General features: G+C 43.3%; 2 protein-coding genes across 4 annotated transcripts in view; both read right to left on the reverse strand.

Moving 5' to 3' along the window:
- The window catches only part of TRA2A (transformer 2 alpha homolog), a 21,515-nt gene extending 18,307 nt beyond the window's left edge, over nucleotides 1-3,208 (reverse strand). The window contains exon 1 of one of the 3 annotated variants that reach the window (XM_007447456.1): nucleotides 3,015-3,208. In XM_007447456.1, coding sequence (XP_007447518.1) covers nucleotides 3,015-3,050 — 36 coding nt within the window. In that variant the 5' untranslated portion in view covers nucleotides 3,051-3,208. The remainder of the gene's footprint in view (nucleotides 1-3,014) is intronic. The other 2 variants (XM_007447457.1, XM_007447458.1) reach the window with 2 other exon arrangements.
- Nucleotides 3,209-10,225: 7,017 nt separating this feature from the next.
- On the reverse strand, nucleotides 10,226-11,652 carry LOC103085368 (nucleosome assembly protein 1-like 1). Its single transcript, XM_082931356.1, is given in 3 exon segments — nucleotides 10,226-10,387; nucleotides 10,389-10,478; nucleotides 10,699-11,652. Coding segments are annotated over 3 exon segments (1,191 nt in total). The 5' UTR covers nucleotides 11,638-11,652.
- Between the last annotated feature and the right edge of the window lie 12,484 nt (nucleotides 11,653-24,136).

Here is a 24,136-nt window from a genome sequence, read left to right on the forward strand (position 1 = left end):
TTCCCTCAAGAACACCTGGCCTTTACTAAAAAGGTAGTGGATGCTCAACAGTTTCACCCCAGGCAGAAGGGAAATTGGTTGGTTAATTGTTAGGGTTACTTATAACAAAATTCAGCCAATTATATTTTCTTTCCTAAAGCTCTTTTACTCCAGTCCTTTGAAAATGCAAGAAATATTAATATATAATGGAAAATTAAGCTCCTGTCATTGTTTTCAGCAAACTCCATTAATGGCTCTGAGACACTGAAGTGCAGTGTGCTCCTTTAAAAAAAGTAATCAAAATACATACACAGCATAGTTTAAGTATACAATAAGCAATGGACTGGGACTTGTAAATCTCAGATTTCTGGCTGCATGGTCTTCTGGGTCTCAGTTTTTAATTTCTTAAAATGCTAAGAGTTCTCCAGTCCTTGCAAGATTATGAGCAGTATATGAGAAAATATGTCAAAGATGGCGGGGAGGGGAGGAGATCCTAAAATGCTACAGAAGTAGTAACTATTAGTACGAGTCCTCATTCTTTAATATGTTCTGCAGTCTCTAGGAACTTACCCTTTAATTTTAAATATCTTTTCAATAAGATGGGGTTAAAATGTGTTGTTTATTCTGTACGTAAAGCAAATGAAATCTGAATACTGACCTATGTTTTCTCTAATTTGTTTTAGTCAAAAAGTTTGAAGTATAATAACTACTTAAAACACCTCAGAAACATCATTTGAAAATCCTTTTTCTGAGGCTCTCTAAAAGATTACTACATTTAGATGCAAAGATAACACAACAACTGTATTCTATAAAACCTTTTTAAATTGCTGGTTTGTGGTTAGTTGATAAAAGATCACTATAGTTTAAAAACCAAAAGCAGTGGTGAATATGAAACTGCTTTAAGAGAACAACAACAACAACGACAAAGCATACACCCTCAGAAAAGTTTCTGGCATTTTAATTCTTCACCCAATTATGAATAAAGACAAATACCTCAACCTACCAAAAAAAAGAAAAGGTAATAGGTGAATGTATTTATTATACAATCGGAGTTCATTAATACTAAAACACATTTGGGTATCACATGTGAAAAAATATTTTCTATGACCACAAACACTCTAAAAAACAAGCAAAAGGTGAAAACCTTTTTCTATTAAAATAAATTGTTAATGCCTACATGCATTTTAGCTTAAGACTGGGTGGGAATCTTACATTTCTTTCTTTCTCAGATGGGTAAGGTAACAATTATCTAAAACTAGACAAATTCAACCTGATGACTACATAAAAAAATAAGAACTTAAAGGAAAACAAGGTCCAAAACAGTAGTCCTCTTCACTTCACCACAAACCAAAATAAACATTAACTGCCCAAAACTGTACTGAAGTTAACTGAAGATTGACAGACAGCAAAATCTCTTCCCATAACTACCTAACATTTTCAAAACAAGAAGCAGCTTATGACTATCGACCACCTAAATACCATTACATGATTTTAAAAACTTCTGTTGCGACAATCAATACTCCATCCTAAAAAATGAGCAGGTTCAACTATTCATTAATATCTACGCTCCAGATTTTATTAGAGAAATCCAATCTTAAAGGCATTAAAGATAGCTTTCTTTGTCTCTAACCTCAAAAAGAAAACCCTAAATTGACCTTCTGATTTAACTGTCTGGTTCCAGATGCTTATCTTATGAACTTCTTATAAAAAGACAAAATTCATTCCATCCAGCATACACCTGAAGTGTTTTTTTATGAGTTTCCCCTAGTGACCAGAATGCCAACACAAGAGCCGGAAAATGCTGCCTGGGGACTGTTTTCTTTTCAGGGTTCTACACTAGCTCACAACAATTTTTACTACGAGGGTAATTTCGGAAATATAACCCAATCATTGCTAAACGTTCTAGTATCTTTAAACTGAGGATAACATATCTTTGTGATGTTTATATTCATCACATCCAAAATAATGAAAAACTTTGAGCCCTCTTTGCTGGGGGATGGGTTGAGAAGAGAAATGGAAGACAGAGGGCCTGTAATTTTCAGGTAACGTTTTGCGTTAAGAGAATAGCATAGCATTAACTACTGTAAAAATACTGAGCCATGAAATTTGTTCAGTTATGTAAGATTAAGACTGAAGATTCCCTTTTTTGTTTTTTTGTTTTTTTACCGTAAAAACCTGTAAAGGAGTGGTCAGTGTTGAGGTGAAAGGTCATAGGAAGAAACGCATTAAAAGGTGAGATATAAAGAAGAGAAAGAAAAAAAAAGCCCAACATCAAGGAATTCGAAAAATAAGGCGTTATAGCATTTCCACATTCATTTTGAAGTGAAAGGAAAGCAGAAGGGACATTAAAGGAAAAGGGCTCCTCGCGTAGTTTTCCCCTCACAGCTCTCGTCTTAAGAACGCTTAAGGGTCGGTGCGGTCGTTGACTAACCACTTCATTAGGCTCTTCCCACCTTCAACCTCAAGGCTTTCGCCTTTATAGACGCAACGCCGCCGGTTCCAACAGAGACGCGGCCGCTCACTGCAATAGAGAGCCAAGGAGACACAGGCCCCAGCTAGTCCCACGCCAGCTTCTCCCCGCCCGGACAGCAGCCCCGCGCACTTTTGACCCCGAGACCCTCTACGATGCTCGGGGTCGCCAGAAACGCCACCGCAGGAAGCACCTACCACTATCCGGCCGGGGGGAACTCCCTGCCGTCTCCTCCCGCCCCACCGGGACCCACACCTCGGAACAGAGATAAGGAAGCCTCGGGGTGGGGAGAAGGCAGGGCGCACCGCTGGGGGAAATCGGACCCAGGGGTCCAGCTATCAGTCTCCAAAGAAAGGGGGAAGGGGAGGTTATCCGTGGTGTTTGGGGCAAGAGTGTAACCCAGAAGCCATCTTGGGATGTGAAGAAGCGACCTCGATGGCTCCAGAGGCTGCTCCCCGCGGGCCCCCGCAGAACTCCCCGCAACCCCGCCCGACCGCGCTCGTCCCAGAGAAACCCCCGAGCATCGGGCCGCCGCCGAAGACGGCTCCCGCGGCTTTGTACTCACTCTGCCCTCGAAGTTGTTCTCCTCTACATCACTCATGTCGGCCAGGCACTCCCCAGAACTAAATAAGAGACAGGTCTCGGCTTGAGGGCCGATGGCCTAATCAACCAGCTGACTGGACCGTGGGGAGGAGGAAAGAGTCGGCAACAACAGCCGCCCCACTCCACTCCCACTCGGTCGCAGGCTCCGGCAAAATGGCGCCGATGCCGCCAGAAACCTTCTGGCCTCCCGAGTGCGCGACGTAAGGAGGCGGAGCGTCTCTGTGACGTCAAGTGGCCCCGCCCCCAGCGAGGGTTTGTGGTGGCCCCGGCCTAGCAACGCGGGCAGCCCGAGCTCTGACCTTCCGCATCTTCGTGCCGTATGCCCACCAGACCTCCGAACTTCAGACTCCTTCCGACGCGTCAGTCCTTTTGAAGATTTTCAGTCACCAGATAAGCTTTTATTGACCTTGGTCCCTTTATATATTTTCCAAGTGGATTCTGATGGAACAGAAAAAACTGGAATCGTCTACATAATTAGTAGGCTTTTTATTTTGAATGTTTTCCGCACTCTTACTTTTCTCTGCCCTATGTAATACTATTGAAGTAATATAGGCACAGATGGGGTTATAATGAAAAGTCACAGTTCCTTGCTTCACTCCTCCCTGAGAGCTCTGTCAATTTTATTTTTAATAATGCTTAGTTCCCTACTAATCTTAGGGAACTAAGCATTATTTGACTTAGTTCCCTAATTTTTTAAAAATTAATTAATTAATTAATTATTGGCTGCATTGGGTCTTTGTTGCTGCACGCGGGCTTTCTCTAGTTGCAGCGAGCGGGGGGCCAGTCTTTGTTGCGGTGCACGGGCTTCTCATTGCGGTGGCTTCTCTTGTGGTGGAACACGGGCTCTAGACGCGTGGGCTTCAGTAGTTGTGGCTCACAGGCTCAGTAGTTGTGGCTTGCAGGCTTTAGTGTGCAGGCTCAGCAGTTGTGGCGCACGGGCTTAGTTGCTCCGCGGCATGTGGGATCTTCCCGGACCAGGGCTCAAACCCGTGTCCCCTGCCTTGGCAGGCAGATTCTTAACCATTACGCCACCATTGATTTAGATATTTCCTTATATCTTCATAGCCAAGACCTCCCAAATCTATCTACTTCGTTCCCAATCATGGTGGTAATTTCTGAGGTGAATATGAGCTTTATTTGTATTTTGCAATTTTAAACTTAGCTTCCTCATAAAAATTTTTTTCCCATAATACTTTGTGATGGAAAGGTTGATGTGAACCTTCAACCACAGTTTTATGTTAGGAAAGGTAATTGAAAAACATTTTTATGAAGATTGCTACCCCAGGGCAAGATTTCAAGATTTGAATGTGTCTGCTATTGATAGAGCTAAACACATATAACATCTACTTTTTTTTTTTTTTTTTTTTTTTTTTTTTCACACTACTCGGGTTTTGTAAGAAATTGCTTCGAGATCCTTGGATGAGGAAACCTTTTTCAAAAGGCTCACAAGCCCAGCCACTCCATGGCATGTGGGATCTTCCTGGACTGGGGCACGAACCCGTATCCCCTGTATCGGCAGGCGGACTCTCAACCACTGTGCCACCAGGAAAGCCCCCAAGCTTATTTTTTTTTAAAAAGTTGTAAGAGTAGTACAAAGAATTCTCTTCACCCAGCTTCCCTAAGTATTTTTGGCTTACATAACCACAGGTATAATCATGAAAACCAGGAAATTGACATACTGTGAACTAATCTGCAGACTTTATTTAAATTTCATCAATTGTCTCACTAATAACCCTTTTCTGGGCAAGGATCTAATCCAGGATTATACATTGCATTTAATTGTTATCTTCTTTTAATCTGGATAACGTCTCAGTCTTTGTCTTTTACTTTCAGTCATTGAAATTTTTGAAGAATACTGGCCAGCTGCTTTGTAGACATAACTCAAACTGGGTTGTCTGACATTTCTCCTGATTAAATTAAGGTTATAGATTTTGGCAAAAATATCACAGAAGTGATGTTGCATTCATCTCAGTTCATCATATCTGAAGGTACAATACATGATGTCAATATGTCTCATTACTGGTGATGTTAACCTCAATCACTGTTTATCAGGTGATATTTGCTGGATTTCTCCACTGTAAAATCACTTTCTATCTCTTTGTAATGAAAAAGAGTGTCTTGTGGGGAGATTTTTTTGAGACTAAGTACCTTGCTTCTCCTAATGCTTTCTTGCCAGCAACAAGTATTACCATGCTATTTGTCAAATGGTTTTCTATTGCCATCATTCCTTCTACATTTATTAATTGGAATTCTACTCTAAGGAAGATCTTTCTCTCTTCTTCCATTATTCATTCAATTTATTTATTCAATTATTCATTTTTATCAGTATGAGCTCATGGCTATTTATTTTATTCTGTGTGTTCTACTCTATTGCTATCATTATTTTGTTACTCAAATTGTCCCAGATTTGTCCATAGAGAGTCTCTTTAAGTGAACTCTCTATTTATGAGTTAGTTTAAATTTTTTAATGTTTAAACATATATATTTATGTCTTTTTGTGTATTGTCTGTTCATGTCTCTTTTCCATTTTTCTATTGGATTTGTCCCTCAACTTTCAAGAGTTCTTTATGTATTAGAATATTACCCTTTTATCTGTGATGTATGTTGCAAGAATTTTCTCCTAGTTTGTGAGTTGTCTTTTGGTTTTGTTTATGGTATTTTTTGCATACAGTTGTTTTACATAGTCAGATTTATTCTCTTATTATTGCCTTTGGATTTTGAATCATAGAACACTGAGGTTAAAGGGAAGTTCACTCATGTTTTCTTCCAATAGCTGTGTAGTTTCATATTTTACATTGAGGTTCTTTTTCTTTTTTTAAAAAATAAATTTATTTATTTATTTATTTATGGCGGCGTTGGGTCTTCGTTGCTGAGCACGGGCTTTCTCTAGTTGTGGCGAGCGGGGGCTACTCTTCGTTGCAGTGCGCGGGCTTCTCCTTGCAGTGGCTTCTCTTTTTGCAGAGCACGGGCTCTAGGCGTGCGGGCTCTAGAGTGTAGGCTTGGTAGTTGTGGCGCACAGGCTTAGTTGCTCCATGACATGTGGGATCTTCCCGGACCAGGGCTTGAACCCATGTCCCTTGCATTGGCAGGCAGATTCTTTTTTTTTTTTTTTTTTAATTATTTAATTATTTAATTAATTTATTTTTGGCTGTGTTGGGTCTTCGTTTCTGTGCGAGGGCTTCCTCTAGTTGCGGCAAGCGGGGGCCGCTCCTCCTCGCGGTTCACAGGCCTCTCACTGTCGTGGCCTCTCTTGTTGCAGAGCACAGGCTCCAGACGCACAGGCTCAGTAGTTGTGGCTTACAGGCTTAGTTGCTCCGTGGCATGTGGGATCTTCCCAGACCAGGGCTCGAACCCATGTCCCCTGCATTGGCAGGCAGGCAGATTCTTAACCACTGTGCCACCAGGGAAGTCCCTACATTTAGGTTCTTGATCCGTTTGGAGTTTATTCTCACATATGGTATGACCTATGGATCTAATTTTACCTTTTTCCAAATGGCTACGCAGTTGTCTCAGCACCGTTTATTAAAAATCTCATCTTTGCTGCAGTGATGTTAGATGCCACCTTTATTATATGCTAAATTTCCTTATGCATTAAATTTTATTTCTGCGTTTTCTATTCTGTTCCCTCAGTCTGTCTATTCATTCGTCAGTACCACACTGTTTTAATTATAAACACTTTTAAGTTTTAATGTCTGATAGGACAAGTCCCCTTCCTATATATTTTTATATATTTTTTAAGTTAGCTTCAATAATCGCTATCCATTTTATGGGGAAATGATACCTTTTTATTACTGACTTCCTGACAAAGGAAAAGAGCAATCTTCCTAGTTCCCTCCTCATTATCATCATCATACCATCTCTACTATCATCATGGTGTCATCCATACCAGCTATACCATCTATGTACTAACCATTTTATGCACATTTTCTCATTTAATAAAGCATCAAAACTCAGGCAGACTTTGGGAGGAGTTGAAAATATGTAAGTATCTTTCCTCTCCCCAAGCTTTCCTTCTCAGTCTTAGCAGGTGAGGAGGTTTTGGTTAATTGAGTCTAACTCCCCTGTTCAGATCTGTGTTCATGGAAGTTTAGAAGAGTATCCTTTATGGATGGTATCTCCAGTCTCCTCATTTTATTTTTATTTTTATTAAAAGTTTTTATTTATTTATTTGGCCATGACGAGCGGCTTGAGGGACCTTAGTACCCTGACCAGGAACCAAATCCAGACCCTTGTCAGTGAAAACCTGAGTCTTAACCACTGGACCGCCAGGGAATTCCTCTAGTCTCCTCATTTTATTTATTTTACTTTTATTTTCATTTTTAAAATATATTTATTTATTTATTTATTTTTGGCTGCCTTGGATCTTCATTGCTGCACGTGGGCTTTCTCTACTTGTGGTGAGCGGGGGCTACTCTTCGTTGTGGTGCGCAGGCTTCTCATTGCAGTGGCTTCTCTTGTTGTAGAGCACGGGCTCTAGGCGCGTGGGTTCAGTAGTTGTGGCGTGCAGGTTCAGTAGTTGTGGCACACGGGCTTAGTTGCTCTGAGGCATGTGGGATCTTCCCGGACCAGAGTTCGAACCCATGTCCCCTGCATTGGCAGGTGGATTCTTAACCACTGTGCCACCAGGGAAGCCCCTAGTCTCCTCATTTTAAATGCAGACATGAAGGCTCAGGGAGGGGAAGTCACTTACACCGACAGAGAGATGGAAGCAAGTTTAGAAATAATCTAATCCAATTTCTTGGTTTCACAGAGGCAGAAGTTGTGTGGCCCACCCAAGGTCTTGTAGCAATAATAATACCTTTGGGTCCTCACCATGTATCAAGCACTGTACTAAGAAATCAACATAGTTTATCTCACTTATTACAGCAACCTGAAGAATAATTAATATTATTACCTCCATTTTGTAGAAAACTGAGGCTGAGAGTGGTAGAGTAACTTGTTCAAGGTGAACCAGTCAGCTGGCACAAGGCAGAGTTGGGATTTAAAGTTGACTGATTAACACTTCTAACCACTTAGGCTCCAGTGCCCCCGGCAAGCCTCTGGCATTGCAGATACAGAGCTCAAGTGAGCAGACCCAAGATTAATGTCCAGTCACTCAAAACTTGCTTGTTTTTTTGTTTTTTGGTTTTTTTGGGGGTAGGAGTTTATTAATTAATTTATTTTTGCTGTGTTGGGTCTTCGTTTCAGTGCGAGGGCTTTCTCTAGTTGTGGCAAACGGGGGCCATTCTTCATCGCGGTGCGCCGGCCTCTCACTATCGCGACCTCTCTTTTTGCGGAACACAGGCTCCAGACGTGCAGGCTCAGTAGCTGTGGCTCATGGGCCTAGTTGCTCCGCAGCATGTGGGATCCTCCCAGACCAGGGCTCGAACCCATGTCCCCTGCATTAGCAGGCAGATTCTCAACCACTGCGCCACCAGGGAAGCCCAACTTGCTTGTTTTAACTAAGAACTAAAGTGTTGAGATCACACAAACTTTTCATAAAAGTAAAGTAAAAGCAAACACACAGAATAGTTTATATTGTTTTGACAGTGTGGCAGGACTGTCCAAAAAGGTCATTATTTGCAGTGATAGCTTTTTTTAACATACAGAGTTTTAGTGTTTGCTTTAAACATGCACACAAAAAAGAGTCTGGTATAATGCTGAAGTGTTTTAAATTAAATTGAAATATTCTGATATTGCATAACTGTTTCAACATGCATCTCTTAAAAAATGGCTTTTCTTATATAACTGCAATATTATTTCCTACAATACCATCATCACACCTAAACTTTAACAATAATTGCCTAATACTACCTAATAGTTCATTATCGAATTTCCACTATTGTCCCAAAAATCGTTTAAATTTTTTGTTAAAATCGGGGTCTAATCAAGCACCAAGATTGCTTTTTCTCATTTTATCTCTTTAATCTCTTTTGTTTACAGTGATCCAATTTTTCCAACCCTCTCTTTATCTTTCTCTTTCTCCCTTCTGCCCTTCCTCCCTTCCTTCCTTCCTCTCTCTCTCTTTTTTTTTAAAGGTGTATTTTTATTTTTATTTTTATTTTATTTTATTTTATTTTTTACCATCTTTATTGGAGTATAATTGCTTTACAGTGGTGTGTTAGTTTCTGCTGTATAACAAAGTGAACCAGCTGTACATATACATATATCCCCATATCCCCTCCGTCTTGCGTCTCCCTTCCACCCTCCCTATCCCACCCCTCTAGGTGGTCACAAAGCACCGAGCTGATCTCCCTGTGCTGTGCAGCTGCTTCCCACTAGCTATCTATTTTACATTTGGTAGTGTATATGTAAGTCCATGCCACTCTCTTACTTCGTCCCAGCTTACCCTTCCCCCTCTCTGTGTCAAGTCCATTCTCTACATCTGTGTCTTTATTCCTGTCCTGGCCCTAGGTTCTTTATAACCTTTTTTTTTTTTTTTTGCGGTACGTGGGCCTCTCACTTGTGGCCTCTCCTGTTGCGGAGCACAGGCTCCAGACGCGTAGGCTCAGCGGCCATGGCTCACGGGCCCAGCCGCTCCGCGGCATGTGGGATCTTCCTGGACCGGGGCACAAACCCGTGTCCCCTGCATCGGCAGGCGGACTCTCAACCCCTGGGCCACCAGGTAAGCCCTTTTTTTTTTTTTTTAGATTCCATATATACGTGTTAGCATACGGCATTTGTTTTTCAAAAATATGGAACGCTTCACAAATTTGCGTGTCATCCTTGCACAGGGGCCATGCTAATCTTCTCTGTATCATTCCAATTTTAGTATATGTGCTGCCGAAGCAAGCACTCTCTCTCTTTCTTCCTCTCTCTCTCTTTCTTTCTTTCTTTTTTTTTAAAAATTATATTTGGCATTTTTTTTTTTTTTTTTTTCAGTACGCGGGCTTCTCACTGTTGTGGCCTCACCCGTTGCGGAGCACAAGCTCCAGACGCACAGGCTCAGCGGCCATGGCTCACAGGCCCAGCCGCTCCGCGGCATGTGGGATCTTCCTGGACCGGGGAACGAACCCGTGTCCCCTGCATTGCCAGGCGGACTCTCAAGCACTGCACCACCAGGGAAGCCCTTGACACTTTTATTTTAGGCTGCAAAACAGAAATGAGCAAACAAACAACAAAAAACTTGAAATAGGCTTGTCAAATGATGTAAATTCATTCTTTCTAGGGAAGCAGAAGGTAGACCATCGTGCTTCACTGCTGCTTGCACTCTGCTGGGTTTTGATCCTTCTTTGGGTCATAGTCTGGATCATTTTCCTCATCTCCTTCTTCTTCCCCTCCCTCATCCGCTTCTTCACCTTCTTTATCATAATCATCATCATCGTCTTCAATAGCTTCTCCAGTAAAGTATATTGATCTTGATTATGTGCTCTGATCTTGGGATTATGCGCTCACATAAAAAGTGACCTATATCAAAGTCCTCAGCAAGGATAGCTTCAGGGCTTCCCTGGTGGCGCAGTGCTTGAGAGTCCGCCTGCCGATGCAGGAGACGCGGGTTCGTGCCCCGTTTCGGGAAGATCCCACATGCCGCGGAGTGGCTGGGCCCGTGAGCCATGGCCACTGAGCCTGCGCGTCCGGAGCCTGTGCTCCGCAAATGGGAGAGGCCACAACAGTGAGAGGCCCGCATAACGCAAAAAAAAAAAAAAAAAAAGGATAGCTTCAGCAGCATCATCCAGATCTCCACTCTCAGGAACTTCAGGAGGGGCAAAAAAATTAAAGAAAGAGTCATTAGAAACTGTTTTGGTCACAGTGTGAACTGTCCCACGTCCCTTGTGTTTCTGCTTCTTCTTAATGGTTTTCAAAGTGACAGTCTTCCCTTTTTTCCAATCTATCTGGCACCCTGTACAACCCATAATTTCTGGTCCATCAAAAGAAAAAGGATCAGAACCATCTGGTTCTGACCTCATCCTATACGTCTTTGTCAACATTTCTTTTGTGAAGTATTCATTGGGTTCAAAGTGAAATTCTAAGACAAAACTCATAGGCTGACCAGCATCTGAGAACTTCACTTTAATATCTTTCAAGTGCTTCAGGATAGGTTCATCATGTTCCTGAACCATATCACTGAGCAAGTCAACATTCTTAAAAATGGTCAACCAAAAGTCAGGAATTCCTTTGGGGTCTTCTTTTTCTTCATCCTTTTTCTTATCTTCAATCTTGGCCTTTTCTTTTAGTTCCTCTGAAATTTCATCTTCCTCATCTGGTTTCCATTCACATTCTTCTTCTGTAGGTTCATAAATGGCATTGATGATCTCAAATCGCTTATCAAATAGAGGTTGATAGAGAACAACATACTTTCTTTCAACATCATGAACTTCCTCACAGAACTTGGCTTCTCTCTGTGCATATTTAACTTGAAGGTCTTTGAGAGCATTCACGCGTCTTTTAACTACCCTAGGCGAGCTTTCAATGTGTCCTGTTGGTGTTTCTACCAGACCATCAAGTCTTTCTTGAAGGACTGCAAGAATCTGAGGATTTTGCATCATCTGAACAGTCAGCTGATGCGCTTTGATTTTTGTTTCTTTACCAGTTTCTTCTTCTACTTCTTCAACGTCATCCAAATCTTGATCAAGTTCAGACTGTTCTTTATTGTCGATGTCTGCCATGTTGTATGAGCGCCAAATATCGGTGGCTAGCACGGGGAGCCAGGCGGCTGGAGCTGCACAGGCAGCGACTCCGGACGGCGACGGGAGGAGCAGAAGGTGGTGTGGTGAGCAGATGCTGCTAAAAAAGCTCTTTCTTTTTTTAAAAAAAAAATTTATTTATTTTTGGCTGCATTGGGTCTTCATTGATGTGCGTGGGCTTTGTCTAGTTGTGGAGAGCAGGGACTACTCTTCGTTGAGGTGCACAGGCTTCTCATTGTGGCGGCGTCTCTTCTTGTGGACCACGGGCTCTTGGTGCGCGGGCTCTAGAGTGCAGGCTCAGTAGTTGTGGTGCACAGGCTTAGTTGCTCTGCGACATGTGGGATCTTCCCGGACCCAGGGCTCGAACCCATGTCTCCTGCACTGGCAGGCGGATTCTTAACCACTGTGCCACCAGGGAAGCCCCCCCCCCGACCCAAATTTTAAAATTTTAAGATTTTGGGTATCAAAGGGCACTATCAACAGAGTGAAAATACAAATTACAGAATAGGAGAAAATATTTGCAAGAGTCTAGTATGTAGATTATATAAAACACTCTTACAACTCAAGGAAAAAACCCCAAATGGTTCAGTTTGAACATGAGGGAAGGACTTGAATAGACATTTCTCCAAAGAAAATATACCCATGGCCAATGAGATCATGAAAAGATGCTCAACATCATGGGTCATTAGGGAAATGCAAACGGAAACCACAAATGAGATACCACTTTACACATACTCGGATGGTTATAATAATAATTTTTCAAAACCGTAACTATACTCCAATATAAAATAAAAGTTAAAAAAGATTAAAAAATAAAAACTAGACAATAACAAGTGTTGACAGGGATGCAGAGAAATTGGACATTGGGACTCTCATACATTGCCGGTGGAAATGTAAAATGGTGCAGCTGATGTGGAAAACAGTTTGGCAGTTCCTCAGAAAGTTAAACACAGAATTTTCATATGAGTCAGCAATTCCACTTCTAGGTGTATACCCAAGAGAATTGAAAATGTGTGTTCACACAAAAATTTTTACACAAATAGTTATAGAAGCATTGTTCATAACTGCCAAAAGGTGAAAACAAAACAAATGTGTGTCATCTGATGAGTGGATAAAGAAAATGTGGTATATCCCTACAATATAATATTATTTAGCCATAAAAAAATGAAGTAATGTTATACTCTACAATGTGGATGAACATTGAAAATATTACACGAATTCAAAGAAGGCAGACATAAAAGTCCACATATTGTATGATTCTATTAATGTGAAATGTCAGTGTAGGCAAATTCATAGAGACAGAAGGTAGATTAGTGATTATCAGAGAATGAGGAGAAGGTGGAATTGGGGACTAACTGCTAATGTGTACAAGGTTTCTTTTTGGGGTGATGGAAATGTTCTAAATTAGATAGTGGTTATGGTTGTTACAGAACAGAGTGAATATACCGAAGCACACTGAATTGTATAAACTAGTGAATTTTATGTTGTATGAAGTATATCTCAAATTTTATAATGCCATAAGTTAAAAAAAAAAAAAAGAAAAGAAAAAAAGAAAGATCACCAAAGAGAGAGAAAGCTAAACAGTCTATCTGGAATGTGAAACCATTATGTTGACCCTTAATCATTTTAAGTGGTTCCAAAATGCTGCCAGACAAAATTGCCCCAATGAAGCAACAATGAACCTGTGATGATGATTTTTTTTTCCTTTTCAATTTATTGCGGCAGTAAAAATGAATCCGGTGTTATAAACAAGTAATAGAAGGACCCTATATAAAAATTATTAGGGCTTCCCTGGTGGCGCAGTGGTTAAGAATCCACCTGCCAATGCAGGGTACAGGGGTTTGAGCCCTGGTCTAGGAGGATCCTACATGCCATGAAGCAACTAAGCCTGTGCGCCACAACTACTGAGCCTGCGCTCTAGACCCTGCAAGCCACAAGTACTGAGCCTGCGGGCCACAAGTACTGAGCCCGCGGGCCACAACTACTGAAGCCTGCTCGCCTACAGCCTGTGCTCCGCAAGAAGAGAAGACACCACAATGAGAAGCAAACACACCACAATGAAGAGTAGCCCCCGCTCACCACAACTAGAGAAAGCCCACATGCAGCAAAGACCCAACGCACCCAAAAATAAAAATTAATTAATTAATTAAAAAAAATTATTATGGTGTGTGATCTATCAAATGATATGTAATCGATTATACACACTGTTAATACAGATATATAAATTATGAGTTTTAAACTTGCTGTATATAACAATATCATTTATAATTGTTTGCATATGTTAGTGGTGTGATCATGTCTAACAATATAATACATTAAAAAAATATCTTTTCATGGGACTTCCCTGGTGGTCCACTGGTTAAGAATCTACCTTGCAGGGTGGATTGCAGGGGATGCAGCTTCGATCCCTGGTCGGAGAACTAAGATCCCAGATGCTGCGGGACAACTAAGCCTGCACACTCTAGAGCCCGCCTGCCACACCTAGACAGCCTGCATGCCACAACTACTGAACCCTTGCCCTCTGGGGCCCATGCACCACAACTATAGAGCCCGCATGCTCTAGAGCCCGTACACCACAACTAGAAAGAAGCCCGCTCACCACAACTAAGATCCCAAGTGCTGCAACTAAGACCCAACGCAGCCAAATAAATAAATAAATAAGAGATTTGTTAAAAAAAAATCTATTCAGTATCCATATTGGCTTGTATATTCAGAGAGTATCTCTGAAAGGGTATAAAAAACCCTGATATCATTCTTTCCCTGGGGTCGGGGAACTGAAAGACCTAGGTGAAAGGAGTCTTTTTATTATAAACCATTCAGTACCTTCTTAATTTTGAACGATGTGAACGTATTGATTACTCAAAAAATATTTTAAACCACCAACATTATTTTTACAGGATAATCAGATTAAACTTAATTTCAATTTATAGCATCTTTTCCAGTTTTCAGAACTTTTTGTGATGACATTCTTGGTTGGATATTTCAACCTCAATGCACCATGGAATTTTATCACTGGCAGTTGGACCTGCATTGATGTAGAGCTTAAGTCTTAAGAGCTACAGGAATACCAAGGTCTGTTAACTTATGGTCCCTGTCACCAACCTTCATTAGGCAGTGGTGATATCAAAGAGAGCAACTTCGAGAGCAGAGACACACCTTTGCAGAAAACAGAAAATTCACTTCCTCTTTAAACACCTTGATAGGACCAGCCTTGATCTGTCAGCTGCCAGTGGTATGATTTGACTGGTACACAGAAGAACTTTCAGCTTAAATTTATCCCCACCTTTTCCTCTTTGCCTTCTGGGGCTCATGGTTAATCATCTGCAAAACTCCCCTATGTTTTATTATTTTTCCTTTATTTATTTATTTTTTGGTTGCGTTGGGTCTTAGTTGCAGCATGTGGGATCTTCGTTGAGGAATGCAGGATCTTTTGTTGTGGTGTGCAGTCTCTTCCTTGTGGCGCGCGGGTTTCTCTCTAGTTGTGGCTTGCGGGTTTTTCTCTCTCTCGTTGTGGTGCGCGGGCTCTAAAGTGTGTGGGCTCTGTAGTTTGTGGCACACAGGCTCTCTTGCTGAGGTGTGCAGGCTCAGTAGTTGCGGCCCACAGACCTAGTTGCCCCTCGGCATGTGGGATCTTAGTTCCCCGATCAGGGATCGAACCTGTGTCCCCTGCATTGGAAGGTAGATTCTTTACCACTGGACCACCAGGGAGGTCCCGCCCTTATGTTTCAAATCTCTTCTTTGAATATTTCCTGCACCTTCTTGCTCTAGTTCAGCGGTTCTCAATAGGGGTAATTTTGCCCCACTCCCTGGTGACATTTTGCAATGTCTGGAGATATTTTTGGTTGTCACACTAGAGGTGATGCTACTAGCAACTAGTGGTTAGAAGCCAGGGTTGCTGCTAAAGATCCTACAGTGCACAGGACAGCCCCCAGCAGCAAAGAATCTTCAGGCCTCAAACATCAGCTGGGCTCGGGTTGAGATGCCCTGACTCTGTCTTGGAGGAACTGCTTCATCTGCAGCCTTCTCAACTAGTGTCTGTGTTTTCTTGTAACAGGACTGGGAAGTATTTTATCTTCTCACTGCTTTCAAACAACCCCCCCACCCCGCCCCCGCCCCTTCCCCTAAATCCTTAAGAAAAAGTTTAGTTGTGAATTTCTTATCAGGCTTGACACTTGCTTTCTCTCTTTACTGAAGTCATTTACTGATTTGAGCTCCTCTTTCACTGTCATTCTCTTCAACACTGCAACTGTCTTAAGTCTTGGTGATTTCTCTATCCATCCATCATCCTAGACTCTCAGTTCCTTGTATTCCTCTCCTGCAAGAATCTTACTCTCCACCCTACCTCAGTCACTTGCTCACATATCATTGTTTCTCATTGACTTTAATTGCAATGTCTCCATCATTTCAATTCATGCGGTCCATTTTCTGACCGCTACCTCCTGTCAGTTTAGCCCATTCCTTCTAGCAGTCTGATTTCCACAAACCTTTGATCTGATGAGGACAATCTACTGATCCTCACAACTTTTACTTGTCCCTGGTAAAATCCAGTTATCCATCTACCCAGAGCTTACACCATGCAGCTGAATGTGGCTGAACCAAAGCATTCAATTATGCTAACTGTTCTCTCTTCAAGTTTATGACCACTAACCTCAAGTGGGCCCTTAATGCTACCCAACAATATATTTCCCTAATCTCTTTTCTATTTTTTTTTTCTTTGCGGTACACGGGCCTCTCACTGTTGTGGCCTCTCCCGTTGCGGAGCACAGGCTCCGGACGCGCAGGCTCAGTGGCCATGGCTCACGGGCCCAGCCGCTCCACGGCATGTGGGATCCTCCCAGACCGGGGCACGAACCCGTGTACCCTGCATCGGCAGGCGGACTCTCAAACACTGCACCACCAGGGAAGCCCTTCCCTAATCTCTTTACTCTCCTTTTCTAGACAACTATTTTATTTCTTTCCTTGCTTTTTTTTTTTCTGGCTTTATTGAGGTATAATTGACAAATAAAGTTGTAATATATTAAAAGCCTACAACATGATTTGGTATCCGTATACGTTGTGAAAGGATTCCCACTGTCGAGTTAATTAACACATCCGTCACCTCATATATTTACTTTTTTTTCCCTTGGTGAGAACACTTAAGTTCTACTCTCTTAGCAAATTTCAACTATAAAATACAATAGTATTATCAACTATAGTCACCATCTTACGCATTAGATATTTATTTATTTATTTATTTATTTATTTATTTATTTTTATTTTTTTTGCGGTACGCGGGCCTCTCACTGTTGTGGCCTCTCCCGTTGCGGAGCACAGGCTCCAGACGCGCAGGCTCAGCGGCCATGGCTCACGGGCCCAGCCGCTCCGCGGCATGCGGGATCCTCCCAGACCGGGGCACGAACCCGTGTCCCCTGCATCGGCAGGTGGACTCTCAACTACTGCGCCACCAGGGAAGCCCTATTTATTTATTTTTTAAAGAAGATGTTGGGGGTAGTTTATTAATTAATTAATTAATTTTTGCTGTGTTGGGTCTTCGTTTCTGTGTGAGGGCTTTCTCTAGTTGTGGCAAGCAGGGGCCACTCTTCATCGTGGTGCACGGGCCTCTTACTATCGCGGCCTCTCTTGCTGCAGAGCACAGGCTCCAGATGCGCAGGCTCAGTAGTTGTGGCTCATGGGCCTAGTTGCTCCGTGGCATGTGGGATCCTCCCAGACCAGGGCTCGAACCCGTGTCCCCTGCATTAGCAGGCAGATTCTCAACCACTGCGCCACCAGGGAAGCCCAGCATTAGATCTTTAGATCTTACTAATCTCATAACTGAAAGTCTGTACCTTTTACCAGCCTCTCCCTATTTCCCAACCTCCCAGTCCCTGGCAACCACCATTCTACTCTCTGTTTCTATGAGTTTGACTTCTTTCTTTTTTTTTTTTTGCAATTCCACATGTAAGTTTTACGGTGCAGTATTGTCTTTCTGTCTGGCTTATTTCACATAGCATGATAACCTCAAGGATCATCCATCGTGTTGCAAATTGCAATATTTCCTTCTTTTTGTGGCTGAATAATATTCCATTGTATATATACATCACATTTTTTTAATCCACTCATCTGTCAATGAATACCTATGTTGTTTTCATGCCTTGACTATTGTGACTAATGCTGAAATGAACATGGGATATATACCCAGAAGTGGAACTGGTAGATCATATGATAGTTCTATTTTTAATTTTTTGAGGAAACTCCATACTGTTTTCCATAGTGGCTGTACCAATTTACATCACCAATAGTTTATAAAAGTTCTTTTTTTCCACATTCTTGCTGACACTTATCTCTTGTCTTTTTTTAAAAATTTATTTATTTATTTTTGGCTGTGTTGGGTGTTTGTTGCTGTGCGCGGGCTTTCTCTAGTTGTGGCGAGCGGGGTCCACTCCTTGCTGCAGTGCGCGGGCTTCTCACTGCGGTGGCTTCTCCTGTTGCAGAGCACGGACTCTAGGCGCGCGGGCTTCAGCAGTTGCGGCACATGAGCTCAGTAGTTGTGGCTCATGGGCTCTAGAGCACAGGCTCAGTAGTTGTGGTGCACAGGCTTAGCTGCTCCGCGGCATGTGGGATCCTTCTGGACCAGGGATTGAACTCGTGTCTCCTGCATTGGCAGGCGGACTCTCAACCGCTGCGCCACCAGGGAAGCCCTCTTGTCTTTTTGATAATAGCCATCCTTACACCCGTGAGATGACATCTCATTCCAGTTTTGATTTGCATTTCCCTGATGATTAGTAATATTGAGCATCTCTTCATGTACCTGTTGCCCATTTTATTTATTTATTTATTTATTTAATAAATTTATTTATATTTTATTTTATTTTTGGCTGTGTTGGATCTTCGTTGCTGCACATGGGCTTTCTCTAGTTGTGGCAATCAGGGGCTACTCTTCGTTGTGGTGCGCAGGCTTCTCATTGCAGTGACTTCTCTTGTTGCAGAGCACAGGCTCTCGGCATGTGGGCTTCAGTAGTTGCAACACGCAGGCTCAGTAGTTGCAGCACGTGGGCTCAGTAGTTGTGGCTCACGGGCTCTAGAGCGCAGGCTCAGTAGCTGTGGTACACGGGCTTAGTTGCTCCATGGCATGTGGGATCTTCCTGGACCAGGGCTCTAACCTGTGTCCCGGGCATTGGCAGGTGGATTCTCAACCACTGTACCACCAGGGAAGCCCCCTTTGCCCATTTTAATTTAATTTAATTAAATTAATTAATTTATTTATTTTTGCAGTACGCGGGCCTCTCACTGTTGTGGCCTCTCCCGTTGCAGAGCACAGGCTCTGGACGCACAGGCTCAGTGGCTATGGCTCACAGGCCTAGCCGCTCTGCGGCAATTGGGATCTTCCTGGACCGGAGCACGAACCCGTGTCCCCTGCATCGGCAGGCGGACTCTCAACCACTGCGCCACCAGGGAAGCCCTGCCCATTTTTAAAATGGGTTATTTGTGGTTTTTTTTCTTCTGAATTCCTTGTATATTGTGGATATTAATCACTTATCAGATATATGATTTGCAAATATTTTTTCCCATTCCGTAGGTGCCTTTTCTTTCTGTTGATGGTTTCTTTTGCTGTGCAGGAGCTTTGTTATGATTTTGCTAAATCAACTTTTGTTAAGTAGAGCCCCAGGGTGACATATAGTTCAATAAAAGACCACAAAAGAAACAGAGAAGTTTATTACTCTCGGGTCCTCGAGAAAGGATGCCTCACAAGGCCATATGGGGAGATCAAGGCAGGGTGTAGGCAAAGAGAATGACAGGACCTGGGGAACATACCTTTATTAGGGTCCAAAGGTGATGTGCTTTGGGGTTCGCGGGTTAAGGCTGGATTGGTCTATTAAAACAAAAATGAGTGGAATTTTAATAAACTTTATCAGGGGTCTTACCTAAGGTAGAAGAAGGCCCTGGGACTCAGGGGAAACTGTTTATCACAGGGCTGTTGGAGGAGTCATATCTGGAACTTTTGTTTGTACTCCATGGGTTGTTATCTAGGGCATGCACCTGAACGAGGGGCTTGTGTCATTTTAAAGCACCTGCAGGTCATTTGGCCAAACAAAATGGATGCCAAGGCAGCAATACCATGTAGCAGCTAAACTCTCAACAATCCATCCTGTGATGCCTCAACATTAGGAATACAATCCCCTGTGTAGCTGATATGTTAAAGGATATAAGGATTGTTTTCAGAAGCCATCAAAAAGCACATTTAACTAGGGCAATAATGATGAAGCCTATGATGAATAAACTTGCTACTGTTTGAAATCCAGTTTAACCATTGTGCCAAGGTGGATGGAGAGAGCCATGAGTACAAATCAGGGACCTTGAGGAGTGTGGGAATTTGTTGAAATATTTTAATTATTTGATCCATGATCTGTAAACCTTGACATAGCTTGTGGAGGTCGGGCTGTACTTGTCCTGAGCTGTTAATGCAGTAAGAGGTGGCTTGTGAAGAACAGACTGCACCCTGTTCTGCCAAGAGGAAATCTAACACCAGTCAATTATCCGTCATCTTTTGTGCTTGTGAGTCATATTGTTGCTGCGTCAGGCTCAGAGTATGGTGTAGCATCTCTGTAGTTGATTAGCTGATAATTGCTGGGTGGTTTTTAATATTTGACCTTGTTGGGCTAGGGTAGAAGCACCTGTTCCTATGCCTGGTGATAGCCGGTCCCAACAGGATAGGGATAAGAATGGCTCTCTTGGTATGTGAGCCAGACACATCTCTAGCAGAGAAATGCCAAGAGGTTAAAAGGTGGCTAGAATATCAAAGGTGACAGTGTTGCAGTAATAAAGGTCATCTCTGCAGATTGCTTGCAGATGGGGCAGAGTCAAGTGGACTTGATACTGGCCTCCTGAGTTAGGTCCACAATAAAACTTAAGTGAGATGTTATTTATCATTAAGGGGCAGTGAGTACACAGGGTGAAGTCCAGCCTTTTAAGTTCTAGTCGAGTTGGTAGAAAGTATCGCTGTGGAGGGTTAATTATTTTGATGCTTACCCACAGGGTACCGTGTTTGGGGTCTAGATTAGAGGTTTGGTTTATCCTAAATGAGGTTTGCTGTGTTTTGAAGGGAATTAGCCCAAGGGCTGATCGCTAGGAAGAACTGCAATATAGATAGTTCTAAATGGGCTGTAGGTGTGACCCTGTGTGGTGACACGTCCAACTTCATTTTACTTGCAGGGCCTGGGCTGCTATCTTGGAGATTTGTACAGATAGAGTCATGTCAGCCCTGGCCCACTTGGCTGTGGTGTGGGGCAGTGTTGTTGCATGCCATGGTGAGGAGCTTATGGATAATATGTGGACAGGAGTGGAGGTAGCACTTTCGAGTGTGGAGGAGGTGCTGGTAGTCATGGTGGGAATAACAAGAGAAATTGGGTCTGTCATGGATGCATCGTGTGGAAAGCAAAAGCTGTAATCTAGTACGCTGAGCAGTGAACACAGCCGCAAGAGGTCCCTAACCGTGGGATCTAAGTAGGTCAAACTAGGGGTGTTGCATCCAAGTCCCTCATTGTGGCTAGTGTCGTTTGGAATATACATGGTTTGGCTTACCACAAAGGTGAAATGATGTCTAGCGCTGCCGGGGGACTTACAGTCTTGCAAGCATCCTGATATGGACTCAAGGTTCACGAGGCCAGCAATTAGCTATTTCAGAGAAATAGTATTCTATGGGGTCCTCAGGGTTGATCAACTGAAAACATTTTTGCAACTCAGCCTGGAAGTTAACAGTCACCATAGTAATTTCCCTCCTGGTGTGGAGGTGTTCTGGGAGGGGAGAGTCCCAGTGTCCAGCGGGGTTGGAGTACATCGCCTTCCTCGACTTTCTCTTGGGTTGTGGAGTCACAGTCTGAGATGCCGTCATCTCCAACGGTGAGCTCTTGGACTGGGGCCACGTTGTCTGAGGGGTTGGTGTGCTTGGGATTGGCGAAGGCCAGCTCAAGGAAGGATCACCTTGCCAGGTAGAGATCCAGGAAAGGTAAGAATGGCTGGCTGGGGTTAAATTCTGAGCAAATATGCTAGAGGCCTGCCTCAGGATGAAACTGGAAGAATGGACTCTACTGCTGGTTGAGAGAATCTCAGTGATCTCCATCAGGGGTGCATCTTGCAAAGCAGCATGTGATCTCCATGACAGCTTTGTGGGAACTCCATCCACAATTTATATATAGTCTGGGCACATTGATAGGCTAACTGTAGGGACATTTTGTGGACAGCAGCTTTACAATCCAGAGATCACCCCATTAAAACTATAGTAAGCTCATTAGGGTACAAATCTGCCAGCCCAATGAGTTTGATTTGGCTACATTGGGAGAGCCCTTCTGCCTGGGATATAATTTTCAGCATGGTATAATGAGGGAGTGACTCATTGAAGCATTGCTTCAGTTGGTACCATTTAATGTACAGGAAGGTGACTTCTGGGTCAGAATCAACACCTGGTGGCTCACTCACTGTAGCCCTTTTAACAGGGCCTGCCAGCATCTGGTGCTCAGCTATCCTGTGATGCAGCTGTGCACCTGGCTGATTTGGCTTCTGCACATCTCCCAAGACAGAGTTAGGACCGAGGGGACTACTAACAACCTATTACCCAGGCTGTAGGCAGTAAGAGTAATAGCCACAACAAAGGAGAGTATTTGCATTTGACTAGCTTGCAGGGCCTCCTTCCGTTGAGCATTCTGGATACTAACCAAAGGCTGAATGTACCTGCTTTGGAACAAGAGTTGTTTACCTCTTCCTTTAAGGTGGGGTAGGGACCTGTCCTGAATGTACTGATAGCGCAGAGTAGATGCCAGTGTTTGTGCTTGGATTTTATTTCCAAAAATGACTGGTATCCACTAGGTGGAGGCCCTCTTTTCCTCTCTCTGAGGTCCACACAGTTCTGCTAGCCGGTCCTGGAGCTATCATTTCAACCGTCTGCAAAATTTTTGATGAATTTGGTTTAATTAATCAGCCTTTATAACCCAAATAATGAGGCAACGCCTATGGCCTCAGCTTCCAGGTTGGTACTGGACCATTGTCTCGGCCAGTAAAATCTGTAGAATCATGCTCTCCATGCAATTGGGTAGGGGGTTTGTCCTCTGGGTCATATTGCACAATTTGCCCTCAGTTGGGTCACCAGCATGTGAAAGATGGTGAGAGGATCGAAGCATTAAAATGGTAAGGGGAAAAAAAAATGGTAAGGGGAGCATTCATCTGGTGAATGCATGTGAACGACATCCTCTCTGATGTCAAAGGAGCGGGGGTTCCCTGTGAGTACTAGCAGGGGAGTCTTTCGAGAAGACTGGTAGTTGATGTTCAGGGGATTGGAGACCTGGGGGCTAGGAATAAAGTGGTATTAGAGCTGAGGTACAATTTCTGGCCAATTGGGGGACTACTTATTGTCAAAAAGCTTGAGGAGCATGTCTTTGAGTAGGTCATGTGCTCAGTAAGTGTAGCCTCTTGGGACCGGTAAGCAAGTGCAGATCCCCCAAGGTTTCGTGTTCTAGAGCCCAGGGCTGGACAGCTTGGGAGGTGAAACGGGTACCTTGATCTGAATTTATGATGTCTGGTGGGCCAAAGGGGACGAGCAGATACCTGGTTAAGATTACATGATAGGAAGCCGCCAGCAGGAGTCCCATGAAGGTGTGGATGATGATGGTCCTGTGCTTATGATTCCAGCAGAGGGCAGCAGCAGCGTGATAAAATCAATCTGCCTTTGTGAGAAGGGTCTGTTGCCCACGGGTTCATATCCCCACGTGAGAGCCTTTCAGAGTTTTGACTGGGAGCAAAGGAGGCAATTATTAACCACCACTTCAGCTAGAGTTGGGGGGTAAGGGGGATGATGAGCAACACGTGTTTGAACGTTGTGGCTCTACTTAGGCATGGATTTTTTTCAGTCAGTACGGTACTACGCCATCCACAGTTGTCTGAATCCATGGATGCGGAGGGCTGACTGTAAAGTCATAGGGGGATTTTTGACTTTGTGAGGGTCAGCGCCCCAACCCCCTACATTGTTCAAGGGTCAACTGTATATGCCCATCAGTGAGTGCTGTCACTCCCCTTATGGCCTGATGGAATATGGGCTCCCTCTGCCAGTGGGTATGACATCTCTGGAGGAATAGTTGTGTCCGGGGCTTTGTCTGGTAATTTGGGAGGTGGCTCACTGGGGGCCTTGGAACAGGTGTGTACTTTGGATAAGGAGTTGGCAATGTTATTATAATTTGCTTCTGGTGTTGACTGGGCAGAGACATGAGTGACCATATTCAGCATGGTTATCTCTTTCCAAATGGAGGCACCTATATAGGCTTTCCCTGAATCATGAAATTATCCCTTTGCCATTGTCCAGACCAGACAGTGAGCCTATTGGATACTACCCAGTGTCAGTTAAAAGTGTGTGCCCTTGGGAGTCTCATTTTTATGGCCTATTGGAGAGTCAGGCACACTGTCACAAACTCCGTCAGTCAGGCTGAGCCATGAGAACCCTTCTGGACTAGTGAGATGC

This window comes from Lipotes vexillifer, unplaced genomic scaffold (genome assembly GCF_000442215.2).
Source record: "Lipotes vexillifer unplaced genomic scaffold, Lipotes_vexillifer_v1.1 scaffold474, whole genome shotgun sequence".
NCBI lineage: Eukaryota > Metazoa > Chordata > Mammalia > Artiodactyla > Lipotidae > Lipotes > Lipotes vexillifer.